At 43.1% G+C, this 11,990-nt stretch overlaps 1 protein-coding gene across 1 annotated transcript; it reads left to right on the forward strand.

Moving 5' to 3' along the window:
- Positions 1 to 1,835: 1,835 nt before the first annotated feature.
- Positions 1,836 to 10,644, forward strand: LOC310644932 (borealin-2-like; the record flags this gene model as incomplete). The annotated part of the gene is made up of 10 exons (XM_083370268.1): positions 1,836 to 1,971; positions 3,561 to 3,689; positions 4,285 to 4,337; positions 5,855 to 5,915; positions 6,395 to 6,471; positions 6,890 to 6,948; positions 7,601 to 7,708; positions 8,914 to 9,037; positions 9,737 to 9,823; positions 10,529 to 10,644. 10 exons carry the CDS (start codon positions 1,836 to 1,838, stop codon positions 10,568 to 10,570), a joined length of 876 nt encoding a protein of 291 aa, XP_083226394.1. The 3' UTR covers positions 10,571 to 10,644.
- Positions 10,645 to 11,990: the final 1,346 nt, after the last annotated feature.

The raw sequence follows: 11,990 nt of genomic DNA on the forward strand, positions 1-11,990 counted from the left end.
ACATGTTTCTAACTAACGCTTTTACAGAGAGAATTTGAATTTTTTTTTAAATCCCATTTATATCCCGCCCTTCTCCGAAGACTCAGGGCGGCTTACACTCTAAGCACAAATCAGTGTGCTTAGCAATAGCCTTCATTCTATGTATACGCCTGCTTATTAGGGCTTTCACACACACCCCCAAGCGGCATTATTACAAAGTCAGCTTAATTGCCCCCAACAATCTGGGTCCTCATTTTACCTACCTCGGAAGGATGGAAGGCTGAGTCAACCTTGAGCCTGGTGGGATACGAACCTGCACTAATTGCAGGCAGCTGGTGTTACTTAAGGAGGCATTAGCCCACTGCTCCTCTTTGCACTTTTTAAAGATGGAAGGTGATACTTTTGATTTAACTATAAAAACACCAACTTCTAGCTTTCCTTGTGACTCAGAAATGGTATTTTATGATGCCTTTGGATTTCTGATATTTTTGAGTTTATAACATCTCTGAGCATGGTGCATAATATAATCATTGTTAAGGCTGATTTATCACATTGGTCATTACTGCAAGGAAATTAACATGCCACTTAATTGTCCTTGGCTAGTGACGGTCATTTTCTCTGCTTCCAAGCCTTGATGGATATGATCCTTGTATGGTTTCAAAATAATTAAAATGTAGGAGCTCATTTCATTTTTTATGTCAAGAATTGATTACCAAGGCAAGCTAACATTGCAATGTTTGGCCATGGGTTTGTTTTTCCTGCCTTCTGGTGTTCTTCATCCTGTTCTTGAGTGAGTTTTTAATTTTTTACTAATAAAAGAGCTATTATGAACTGTGGAAGTCATTTAATAATTTGATGTAGGTTACCCTGGTTCACACATCACAACCAATGCAGTGCTTAACCATGATTGGGCTCATAGTAGTCCATTTTCCAACTCCCCATGGTCAGGCTTGCATTGAGGCAAAAAAAAAAAGGATAACCGAGTTAATTCAGCACCCTAATATAAATGTGGTTGGCTGTTGGGCCCCCCCCCAGAGTGCTGGTCAAATCCAAACAACAGTTCACTTATCATGCATGCGTGTTATCTGAACCAGGCACTGAATCCAGGAAACCATAGTCAGCTGGCTGTTTGCCACTCCACCTGAGACGCAAAAGCTATATGAATCTCTACCTGTTAAATCTTGGTTACTTTGAACCTTGATCGGCTTTCATTCCCAGTAGGTTTAGGTCAGGGGTAGGCTGACTCGGGAATTCTGGGAGTTGAAGTCCATGAGTCCTAAAAGAGCCGTGGTTGCCTATCCCTGGTTTAGGTCCTTTGCAAAGCCAGCCAGTTGCATCACCTTCTGGCCCTCCAGGCTGCAAACCCAGACAGAACACAGGAACCAGGTTTAAAGCATTACATACAGATGCACAGCTGGACCTCAGCCTGACTCCAGTTCAGACCTTCAGGTTTTTGGGGGTGGGGTGGGGTGGGGGTGTAGAATGGGAATATAGCCCCATTGCCTCCCCAGCCTGGTCTCCTTTGGTGGTTGACCCCGAATTAGCAGGTGCAGATCTGCCCCCAGCCCATCTTTGCAAAAAAACAACAACAACCCAAAACTTTTTCAACAAAGATCCAGCCCACCTGAATCTCTGTTGCTTCCACGCCCCCAAAGCGATCCCGGCAGCCCAGCTGGGAATCGCCCCTACTACCTTCCCCCCCCCGCCCCCACCCCATGGTTCCTAGGGGGCGTGTCTACCAAAGGGGCGGGACTCTATAAACCCACCACCATCCCCACCAGCAGCACCTGCGTTCCTTTTGGAGAGGCATCATCCGGCGGGCTCGGAGGTGGTCCAGCCGGGCACGGTCCTTCTCCATGGCGCTCTCGAAGCCGATGGAAGACGCCAAGAAGCGCAGCGCCGACTCCGGAGTCGACCCGGATCGGAACGTCTTGAGCAAAGAGCAAAAGCACCAGCGGATCAGCCTCTTTCTGCAGGATTTCGACCACCAAGGTGAGGAGGCTTCCAGAAAGGGGCTTATCTTTTGAACAATTTGAATGTATCAATGTTAAAGGGGAGTTAAAGCACATTCTGAATTTGGTTAATTTTATAATGGATAATTTTAGTTAGACTAGGATTATTGTATCTATGACCCTGTATTCAGCTCTGGGAAGTGGGGGGGGGAAGGAGGGTGGTTTGGGGCGGGTGGGTTTTGGGGATATGTATTGTAAAAAATTTTTTTGTAAAACTCTTTTAATAATAATAAAAAGGGGCGCAACCTGTTGTGGTCATTCATTCATTCACACGTTTGTCTCCCTGAAGGGGTGGGTGGGTGGGTGGGTGTTCTTCCATCTTTCCCCAACCATGATCTTCAGACGTTCTGTTTGACTACAAGAACCATTATGCTGACACCTGGGATTCAAGAGTCCAACATCCCATAAGTTGGCAGGAGAAGTTAGGAGAGGGTGTGATATCCTCATGCTAAACTACAAGACGCTATAGTTGGTTTGGGCTTCACACACCGTGTGAGAACTTCATCCCTGTGATTAGTAGTGGTATTTATGGATTATCCTTGGGGGAGAGCCTTGCCCATTGTGGTTTATTCAGTAACCCTTCATTGATGGTGCAAGTTGTTCTGGGTGTCAATTGGCTGAGCATAATCTGGCTAGCTTTGGGTTTGCATTTTGCATGAACCTTGTTTGCAAACCAGGGTTAAGCAAGCCATGTTTCATATTCTCCCTGCCATCTTCCCCATCAATTCCCCCAACTACTTTGGAGAAAAGGTTGACACTCTTTTCACCCCTTGCTTCTCTGTTGGAGTCCTTGGTGCTCTCTGAGCTTGGCGGTTTTCATCTTGGGTAGCAAACCATCTGCAAGCAAATAACCCAAGTTCGGAGAGCATCAAGGACTTCACAAGTTCAACCCTGAGCTACATATCGAGAAGGGGTGGTCCAACCTTGGCAACCTGAAGACTTGTGGACTTCAACTTCCAGCATGGCTGGCTGGGGAATTTTGGGAGTTGAAGTCCGCAGGTGTTCTGTACCAGCCTACTACCGGCCCTGCAGAAAAGGCAGGGACAACCCCTTTACAAAATGGCAAGCGGCTGGAACTAAGCCTGCCAAATTTATTGACATAAAACAGAGCAAAACAGAAACACGAACCATGAAACAGGAGCTAGACAAACGGTTGCCTTCAGCAAACCAGCCCTCCCACACATTCCCCTTTTAAACAGTTCAAGGCATGGCTTCTCTCTGACCTCCTTCCGAGGTGTCCCATTGCCTTCCTCTGTTTACTCCTGCTTGACTGCCTCCTGCGTCGGGCATCCTTGAACAGGGCCAGCTGTGGGTCATCTTCATCCATGCTGTCAGGCTCACACAGCTGGGTCTGCCAGATGGGAGGGGCCTGGCTGAGGGCTCTGCAAAGCCTCAGGGCTGTTTTCTGCAAGCTCTCCAACACCCCCCCTCCTCCTCTGAATCGTCCAACCCAACTGCTGAACCCACAGGCTGACCCTGAATCACAACAACAGGTCTTTCAGTTGCCAAGGTTGGACACCCCAGATATATGGTATTCTCTTCTGTTGATACCTGCTTCTCTTTTTCAAGCAAAGGAACACGTACAAGAGATGAAGAAAGAGCTGGCTTCACTTCTCCAGATGGCTGAGCAAGCCTTCAGGGTGGAGCTGCTGGCTCTGCCCCCAGCCATGAGAAAAATGAAGAGGAAAGACTTATTGGGTGAGCTCTTGGGCCATGCTGCCCACCTTGTTTCTCCCTTCTCCTAGCCCAGGTTTTTCTTCTCCACAGCAGGGTTTGACTTGTAAGCTTGCAGACCCTACTTTGGTGTTGGTCTTCCTGACAACCCTTCCATATCTATGGATTCAGACAAAGTGGCATAAGAGGAAGGGAACTCTTTCCCCCCATACCTCAAGACGGTGTACTCTTTTCACCCTGGCCCACAGAGAGAGAGAGTGACTGGTGAACACCAGCCAGAGACTTTCCATGGTTGAAGGTCTACCTGAACTTGTCCATGGACTTGTCCAACGTTTTTTTTTATAATGGATGGGACATTGTCACTGTTTTCTTCCTGGAAGTCTTTTGATTTCCCATTGTTAACTCTAGCCCCAAAATTTACTATCCCTGCTTAACTTTTTGAGATCAAGCTAAAACCAGCTAAATATGGCTGCATCTCCAGAAGTTGCTAAATTCCAACTTCTAGCAATCTTTGCTGTTACTGGCCTGCTTGGATGCAGATCCTGAGAATTGTGATTCGGCTCCAGATATTTCTGAACTGGAGGATGCAAGTCACTTGGTTTAATCTCTTGTCTTTCAGATCTGAAAGAAGAAGATGCAGCTGCAGCAACAGCTGTTGCCACTCTGGAGAAAGTAAGTATCTGCAGAGTCCATTGTATCCAAGTATATTAAAACATTGAATGGGAATAGTATGTTATATCTATACCAATAGGGAGATCTCTGATAGGCTGATGGGGATGGAATTAGTTCTTCTGTTTATATACTATTAAAGCTCTCTTGCCTGTAATCTTTAATTGGATGAAACGGTGCATCATGGAACAATTTTTGAACCAAGCTACCTCCAATGGGCTAACTTACAGAAGGCGCCCAAAATCCAGGACTCGTAACTCCTGTGGAATTGAAATTTGGCATTTTATAAAATATGGTGCAAAATTGCTGTAAGGATTTGAAACATAATGCACGATGGACAATGAGATTTCCGTGGTCAGCTTCGGATGTGAGATTGTGCTACTCAGTTCAAGTTGGACTACAGGTTGTCCTCGACTTCTAACCATTCATTTAGGGACAGCTTGAAGTTACAAAGGCACTGAAAAAAACGGACTTGTGACTGTTTTTCATAGGACCGTTACAGCATGGTCACGTGATCAAAATTTGGACGGTTGCAAGCTGGCTCATATTTATGACGGTTGCAGCGTCCTGGGGTCACGGGATCCCCTTTTTCGAACTTCTGACAAGGAAAGTCAATGGGGAAGCCAGATTTCACTTAAGAACCATGATACTTTCTTAACAACTGGAGTGATTCATTTAACCGTGCCCCCCCCCAAAAGGAGCAAAACTCACTGTCTTGCTTAGTAACGGAAATGTTGGGCTCAGTTGGAGTCGTAAGTCAAGGACTTCTTGTACTTTCAAGGCGGATGCATCTCTGAATAGCTTCCTCAATTTTTAAGAACTTTTCCAGAACATTAGAAGCTCTGCGCCTGTTGGAGGCATGGAGTGGAGTCTGGTGAGGAAATGTCTCTGAAATGTCCACGCAAGGGGGTCATGGATAACATCTATACCTGTTGGGATTTCTTGCAGCCATAGAACTATTAGCAGGGATCCCGAAACCTTATTTCTGATGTCAACGCTGCTAACATCAGATGTTTTTGCCTTGACAACATATGGAGATGCAACCGTTTTTCTTCTTACGTTTTACTCTTAGAATTAGAAGGTACTGGGGGGAAGAGGAGGAATGTGTATGGGAGTTGGTTAGACATAACAATATTGTAACAGTGTGGGAACTAAGGTTATTGAAATAAGAGATGAAAAGAATTGGCGGGTTGGAGGACTGGAGGGAAAGCCTGCATTTCAAAGTAATTGGAGAATGTGATTTATGACTGTTAATCAGAGGAGGGAATTGTGCTTTGATACTATGTGCTCACGGGAGGGGAATTCAGATTTTGCCTTCAACCATGTAAGTGCCGATGCTATGCTACTTGAATAAAGATTCTTTAATGCCTCGAAGTTCTTTAAAGAGTTTCATCTGCCAGAACCATGACATCTGATTATTTTATATAGCTAGAAATGGATGATTTGTGCCTAATCTGGAAGAAGGGATCTCTAGGATGCTAGTCTTAATTTTTACCCTTTTCTCCCCAACGTCTCTAAAGAGCAACTGTGGCTTTGGAAACCTGCAGAGTCCCAGATTAATAAGGAAAAACAGCAAGCGAGGTAAATCTGAAAGTGCTCCTCCGGATACAAAAGAAACTTTTCTCTACTCTTCCCAAGTTCTTCTGTACTGACCCTTTTTGGAGCTGAAGGGAGTAATGGTGTCTCAAGACATCTGGAAGGCATCAAAGTCTGCTTGATTCTAGCTTCTACAGCTTGGACACCTACCAGATGAATGGACCTTAGTTTCTTGACTTCTCGGTCAAGTTCTACTTGCTGAGAAGTTCTAGAGATTGTGGGAATGTCAGGGGCTACTTTAAAGGGGGATCGAGATGGCGCACACAGTTCCTTTTGAGCCCATTTTACCATAGTTGTGGTGATGAAAAAATGGCTGGTTATTAGTGCATGTCAAAAAAAAAAGATTAGCTACTGAATCCCTAAGGTCTAAACTGTCCTGTTATGTCATTTCTAAAGCAGAGACAGATGTACTTACTTGTACCCAGTGTTAGTCTCCTAACTCTTGACCCAAATGTCCTTTCCAGTTAAAGTCACCACAATTGTGGAGTATAAAGAAGCAAAAGAGGATCAGGGGACTCAGAGCAAGAAAAGATCTCAGAAGGTAGGTGGGGAAAGGATAATGATCTCTTCTGCTTTCTTCCGCCTGTTTTCTTTGCAGGTTTGAAGGCACCTTTGCCTGAGCAGGGGGTTGGACTAGATGACCTCCAAGGTCCCTTCCAACTACTACTTCTTCTTCTTCTTCTTCTTCTTCTTCTTCTTCTTCTTCTTCTTCTTCTTCTTCTTCTTCTTCTTCTTCTTCTTCTTCTTCTTCTTCTTCTTCTTCTTCTTCTTCATTATTATTATTATTATTATTATTATTATTATTATTATTATTATTATTATTATTATTATTATTATTATTATTATTATTATTATTATTATTATTATTATTATTATTATTATACCAGGTTTGTATTTCATTACCCCATTGGATTCAATGCCATGCAAATAATATATATATATATCTTATTTTTTTGCAGATATATAAAACCAAGTCACTGACTTCTGCCAACACAGATAAAAAAGGCATTCTCTGCAGGTAAGAACAGATCAATGCTTTTAATTCGTACTGTACTTAAAAATGAAGGTGATTTGTCTACTGGGAGGGATTGATAAAAAAAATAGCTGGATAGCTGAGACGCTTGGCAATATTCTAGGGGTGAGGATGAGTGCTTAGCAGTATCGGGTGTCCAAAACGGGTGGGGGGAATCCTCTTATGGGGAAAAATCTCAGTAATGAACCAGTAAGGAATCAGCATGGCTTGACTGCCAAAGGTGCAATGGATTTTTCTGCAGAGGAGTGAAAATATGGACAAGAGACTGGTGGATGGATAATCAGAATTTGCTCTGGTCTGGAATGTTTTCCTGGAGCACTTGTCTGTATTATAAGCAATGTCAGGCCCAGGCTGACTCTTTTTTAATTTATTTTAGTGGAGAAGACCTTTAAGCATCAAGCGGTTAGAAATTGACCTAGCTGGAATGGTCTTAAAGCAGTTGAAGGCTGGGGTCTCCTTTTGCAAAAGCAAGTGGATCCGTTATGGGTTGCTTGCAAGAATTTTTTTTTTGGTTCCAAGGATTTTAGTCAATTGCACCTTAGTTGTGTTTGCAGGAGGGTGTAAATAGGAGCAGTTATAGGAAGAAATATTGTGTGTGTGTGTGTGTGTAATTATTCAAGATGGTGTGTTCCATCAGGTCTGCATCTGTGTGCTCCACTCCAAACATGAGACCCACTGAGCGATCAGCTTCTCTGCGCGAGCCGCCAAGATCTACTCCCAGGTTCACCAGCTCAGGCTCTAAAAGGTCAATATTGCTGGGGTTTTTTTAAAGGGTAGATTCTTGAGCCTCTTACACCACTAACTGGACTTCTTCAGAGAAGGTGGATGTCTGCTTACAGCTTTCCTCCAGAGTTGAAGGGTTCTCCATGCACAAAATGACCACAGTGTGAAACTGATTGTTCTCACTGCGGATTCCTACCCTGCTTGCTTTGCTTCTCTTTCGAGTCACTGCAGCAGCCTGACCTCTTACCAAGAGGATGAGCCTAAGGAACTATCCTTAAAGGTAAAGGTAAAGGCTCCCCCGCACACGTGTGCTAGTCGTTTCCGACTCTAGGGGCCGGTGCTCATCTCCGTTTCAAAGCCGAAGAGCCAGCGCTTGTCTGAGGACGTCTCTGTGGTCATGTGGCCGGCATGACTAGACGCCAAAGGCGCACAGAACTCTGTTACCTTCCCACTGTGGTGGTCCCTATTTTTCTACTTGCATTTTTACATGCTTTTGAACTGCTAGGTTGGCAGAAGCTGGGACGAGTAACAGGCGCTCACTCTGCTACACGGCACTCGGGATTTGACCCGCCAAACTGCCGACCATCTGATTGACAAGCTCAGCATCCTAACCCACTGAGCCACTGCGTCCCTTGATAAGCTATCCTTAGATGCTGTCAAAATGGATATAAGGTGTGCGGCACCAGTTGAACTAGGGGTGCCCTAAGCCCATTTCACTCATGGAGAAGACGAAGGCAATGTCAGAAACTTAAGTGATTGTCAGGGTATGTTTGTGTTGTTAAGGTACAAGCAAGGAAAACGCCCTGGGTCTTCTGAATGGATTGGTGCTGGACCATTTCTCCGGCTGCAGCTCTCTAGAGGTCCTTGAGAAAGTTGCCCTCTGGATGTTCAGATGACCCTCTTCTTGCCTGTTCTGGGGACCTTGGGGAGCAAGTGATGTGATGGCAGTGTCCTGATAGCTTGGAAATAGGAACAGAGATGCATTTTTTTTTAAAAAAACCCTCTGAAGCTGTCTACCTGCTTGTGTGTAAGTTCATTTGTATATATGTAGAGTTGGGCAGCCAATAAATTAAAATTCTGTCTCCATCTACCTATCTATGCATGGATATATATGTACACACATTTGATTTTGATACCCCCAGCCTGATTTTTTTTGAAGACGAGTATTTCAAAGACTCAAAGCAATCTCTTTTGTCTATCCCCCCACTCCCCATTTTCTCTCACTAGATTTGCAGAGAGGGCGCTCTCCGCGGGAAACTCTGAGAGAACTCAGACTTCCAGTCTTCGCAGTTCTTCGATGCCTCCCGAACGATCCCTTCCTTTTGTCAACATACCTCTGAGCGATGGGCAGGTATGGCTCTTATGGGCTTTTTCTATAGCAGAACTGGCTTCGCTTGATGGGTATTATGTATACACACATCTCCGGGATCTAATTATTGTGTGTTAAGAAGCTGCATGAATCTGGTCATCACAGAAATAGGATGGTGAAAAAGACAGGCTTCACTGTCAGATCAGTAGCAATTATTTCAAGATGCTTAGGAATAAAATCGGCATTACTAAGGGAAGGCCCTGGAGTTTTGAGGTCACTGGGGTGGAAATAAGACCACAAAACATCCAGCAACATGAATGGGGAAGAAAATATGTGAAATTAGATGTATTATTTGCTGTGTGGATGATCCTCAAGTTATGACAATTGGGACTGACTTATGTCGCTAAGCAAGGTGATCATTAAGGGACTCGTACCCAATTTTACCACTTTTTTTGCTGCCATCATTAAATGAATTACCGCAGTTGTTAAATGAACCAGGTCATTCAGCAAATTTGGCTTCCCACATTGACTGCGCTTGATGGGCTGCTGCCACCATCGTAAAATACATGCTAGTTGTCAGGCGCCTGAATTTTGTTCACCTGACTGTTAGATGCTGCAACAATCATAAATGTGAGGACTGGATATATATATATTTAGCACCATCATAACTTTGGTTGCTAAAGGAAAGTTGAGGAGTCCCCCTAGGTACATGCCAAATGACATCTTTTTGCTTGGTTTCAGACTCTTTGCTCATCTGGTGACGACATCCAAAACATTGATGTGCAGCTGTTAAATAATGACACTGTCCAGCACATCCACACCCTGGTGGTAAGTGTTGAAAGTGAAGTATTTTGAGAAATGGGCTAGCTGTCTCCCACATCCATATTTTTTTTTGAGAATTTGGGAGTTTCCCTCTTCAGAAAGCTTCTCTCCAGCTCTTGACTGCTCAGTTCTGAGCTGGTCTGAACCTTCTCTTTCCCAATTGGTGAAAAGTAGTTGGCAACTTTTTCAGCCAGAGGGTATAAAGATAACATTGAGAGCTTGTATTGGATACTCTTACACAAGGGTTGCTATAGGCAAAACACTGGCAATTTTGCAAAATGGCAGCTGGATTCAACTTGGCCAACTGGAAAACGTTTGTTCCCTTGGAGATAAGGTATTCCCTGTTCTTATTTAGAATGGGAATTAAATCATTGAACTGGAATGACCCATGCTGTGGATCTAAGAAGTGAGACTTGCAAGACTGATCAATTCTATGCCATCAAGTCAACACTGATTCTTAGTGGACACATGGATAGGTTTTTTTCCAGGGTGAATAGACTTGTAGCCTTCATTAGAAATAAATGACATTAAGGATAATCATTTTGCTACAATCAGCTTTCCATTTTGTTTGGACATAAAACTACATGGAATCAATTCTACCTTCACGTAAAATCCATTAAATAAAAATCCACAAAAAGCAGGAATAACCCCCAAAATGATGCTTAGATTTCTAAGGAGACACTTACATGAAATTGCCTTTTCCTTCCTCAGAACCAGCTGACGGCCCTTTGTGGAAAAGCAACAGTTAAGTAAAGTTGAAGAAATAGACGGCAGCTTTTCCTGTATTTCCTTCATGTGAAGAAACTCCTTGATACATTTAAAGCAGCAGGCAATTGGTTTTAAGAATTTATTGCTTAATAAACTTTGTATATTTCTCATCTAGAAACACTTGGTGACTTGACATTTGAAGCAAACATTCTTAGTGGGAGAATGAAAGTAAAATTATTATTGGCATTCGGTTCCCCAGATTTCAATTTATGCCTGAAGTGTAATTAGTGAATTTAGCTAAAAGTTTATTGAAACATTTGAAACTGACCTTCCATTAGAGTTCTGATTAGGTTTAGCATTTGTCACCTTGATAATCAGGTTATAAAGTTGCCCGATACTTGGCATAATCTTATAGTGAACATAAGTATGACAAAGTTTGGTGAAGGTATATCCCTCCTGGTCAAAAATAAATGGTAGCGCATCTAGTGAGATCTGCATTTTTTAGACTTTTGAGAATGGCTCTTAACAATTCAGGAAAAATCCCAATATGATCTTATCAAAGGAGAATAGCTGACAATCAGAAATCAACCTGCATAGTCCAACTGTATCATGGTAGTACTGCATTCAGTGCCTTAGCTTGTTTTTAAAAGTTGGCTAGAGACATGCTATAGTCCTCAGCTTACAACCTTGTTTTGTGACCAACATAATAGAGATATATCACATAGGATATATACCTTGTAAAAATAAGAGAAATCCCCTTCCCAAGATGGTACATCCACGAAGGGGGTGGAAATATTATAGAAGCTCATACTTTGGGGTGGGGTGGGGTATTGATATCTGTATCTGCTCTGAGAACTTAAGACAAAATTAAGGTAGATGCAATTCTGGAAAATTAGTGTCTCTTGATAGAATACTTGCAATTAGTATATTGCTAAGTCTCTGTGGCTTTTGATGTTGACTTTGTGTCCATGATTAGGTTTTTAGGAACATCGTAGGGTAGAACTTTTTGGGGCCACTTTAGCTCAGATCCTAAGGGAAGGGTGGAGAGGTAGAAGGGAATAGTGGCCAGCAGCTATGTTTACTCTTTGAATTACCTCTCAAACCTCTATTTGTTCTGGTTACAAGGCAATAGTAACTGCAAAGAATTGATGAGAGTTTATGGTTGACCTCTATGAACCTTCAAGAACTTTGCATTATAGAAACATTTATAAGCATTTTATGCTTCGAGACCTCACGCAGACGCACTTGTCTTCAATTGTGCAAGTCACACACAGCTTTTCAAGGGGTATGGGAATGTTTGCAATGGGGATATCGGCTTCTGTGACAGCTTTCTTAAAAGCTATTCCAATAGCCGAGTTGTCCTAGCTTAAGCATATTAGTACGATCACCTCTTGCCCTGCAAATTACATGAACTTTTAGGATACTGGCCCACGATCCTCATTTCTCTGCAAAACCTGTTCACTTT

Source organism: Vipera ursinii (assembly GCF_947247035.1).
Source record: "Vipera ursinii genome assembly, chromosome: 10".
Lineage (NCBI taxonomy): Eukaryota > Metazoa > Chordata > Lepidosauria > Squamata > Viperidae > Vipera > Vipera ursinii.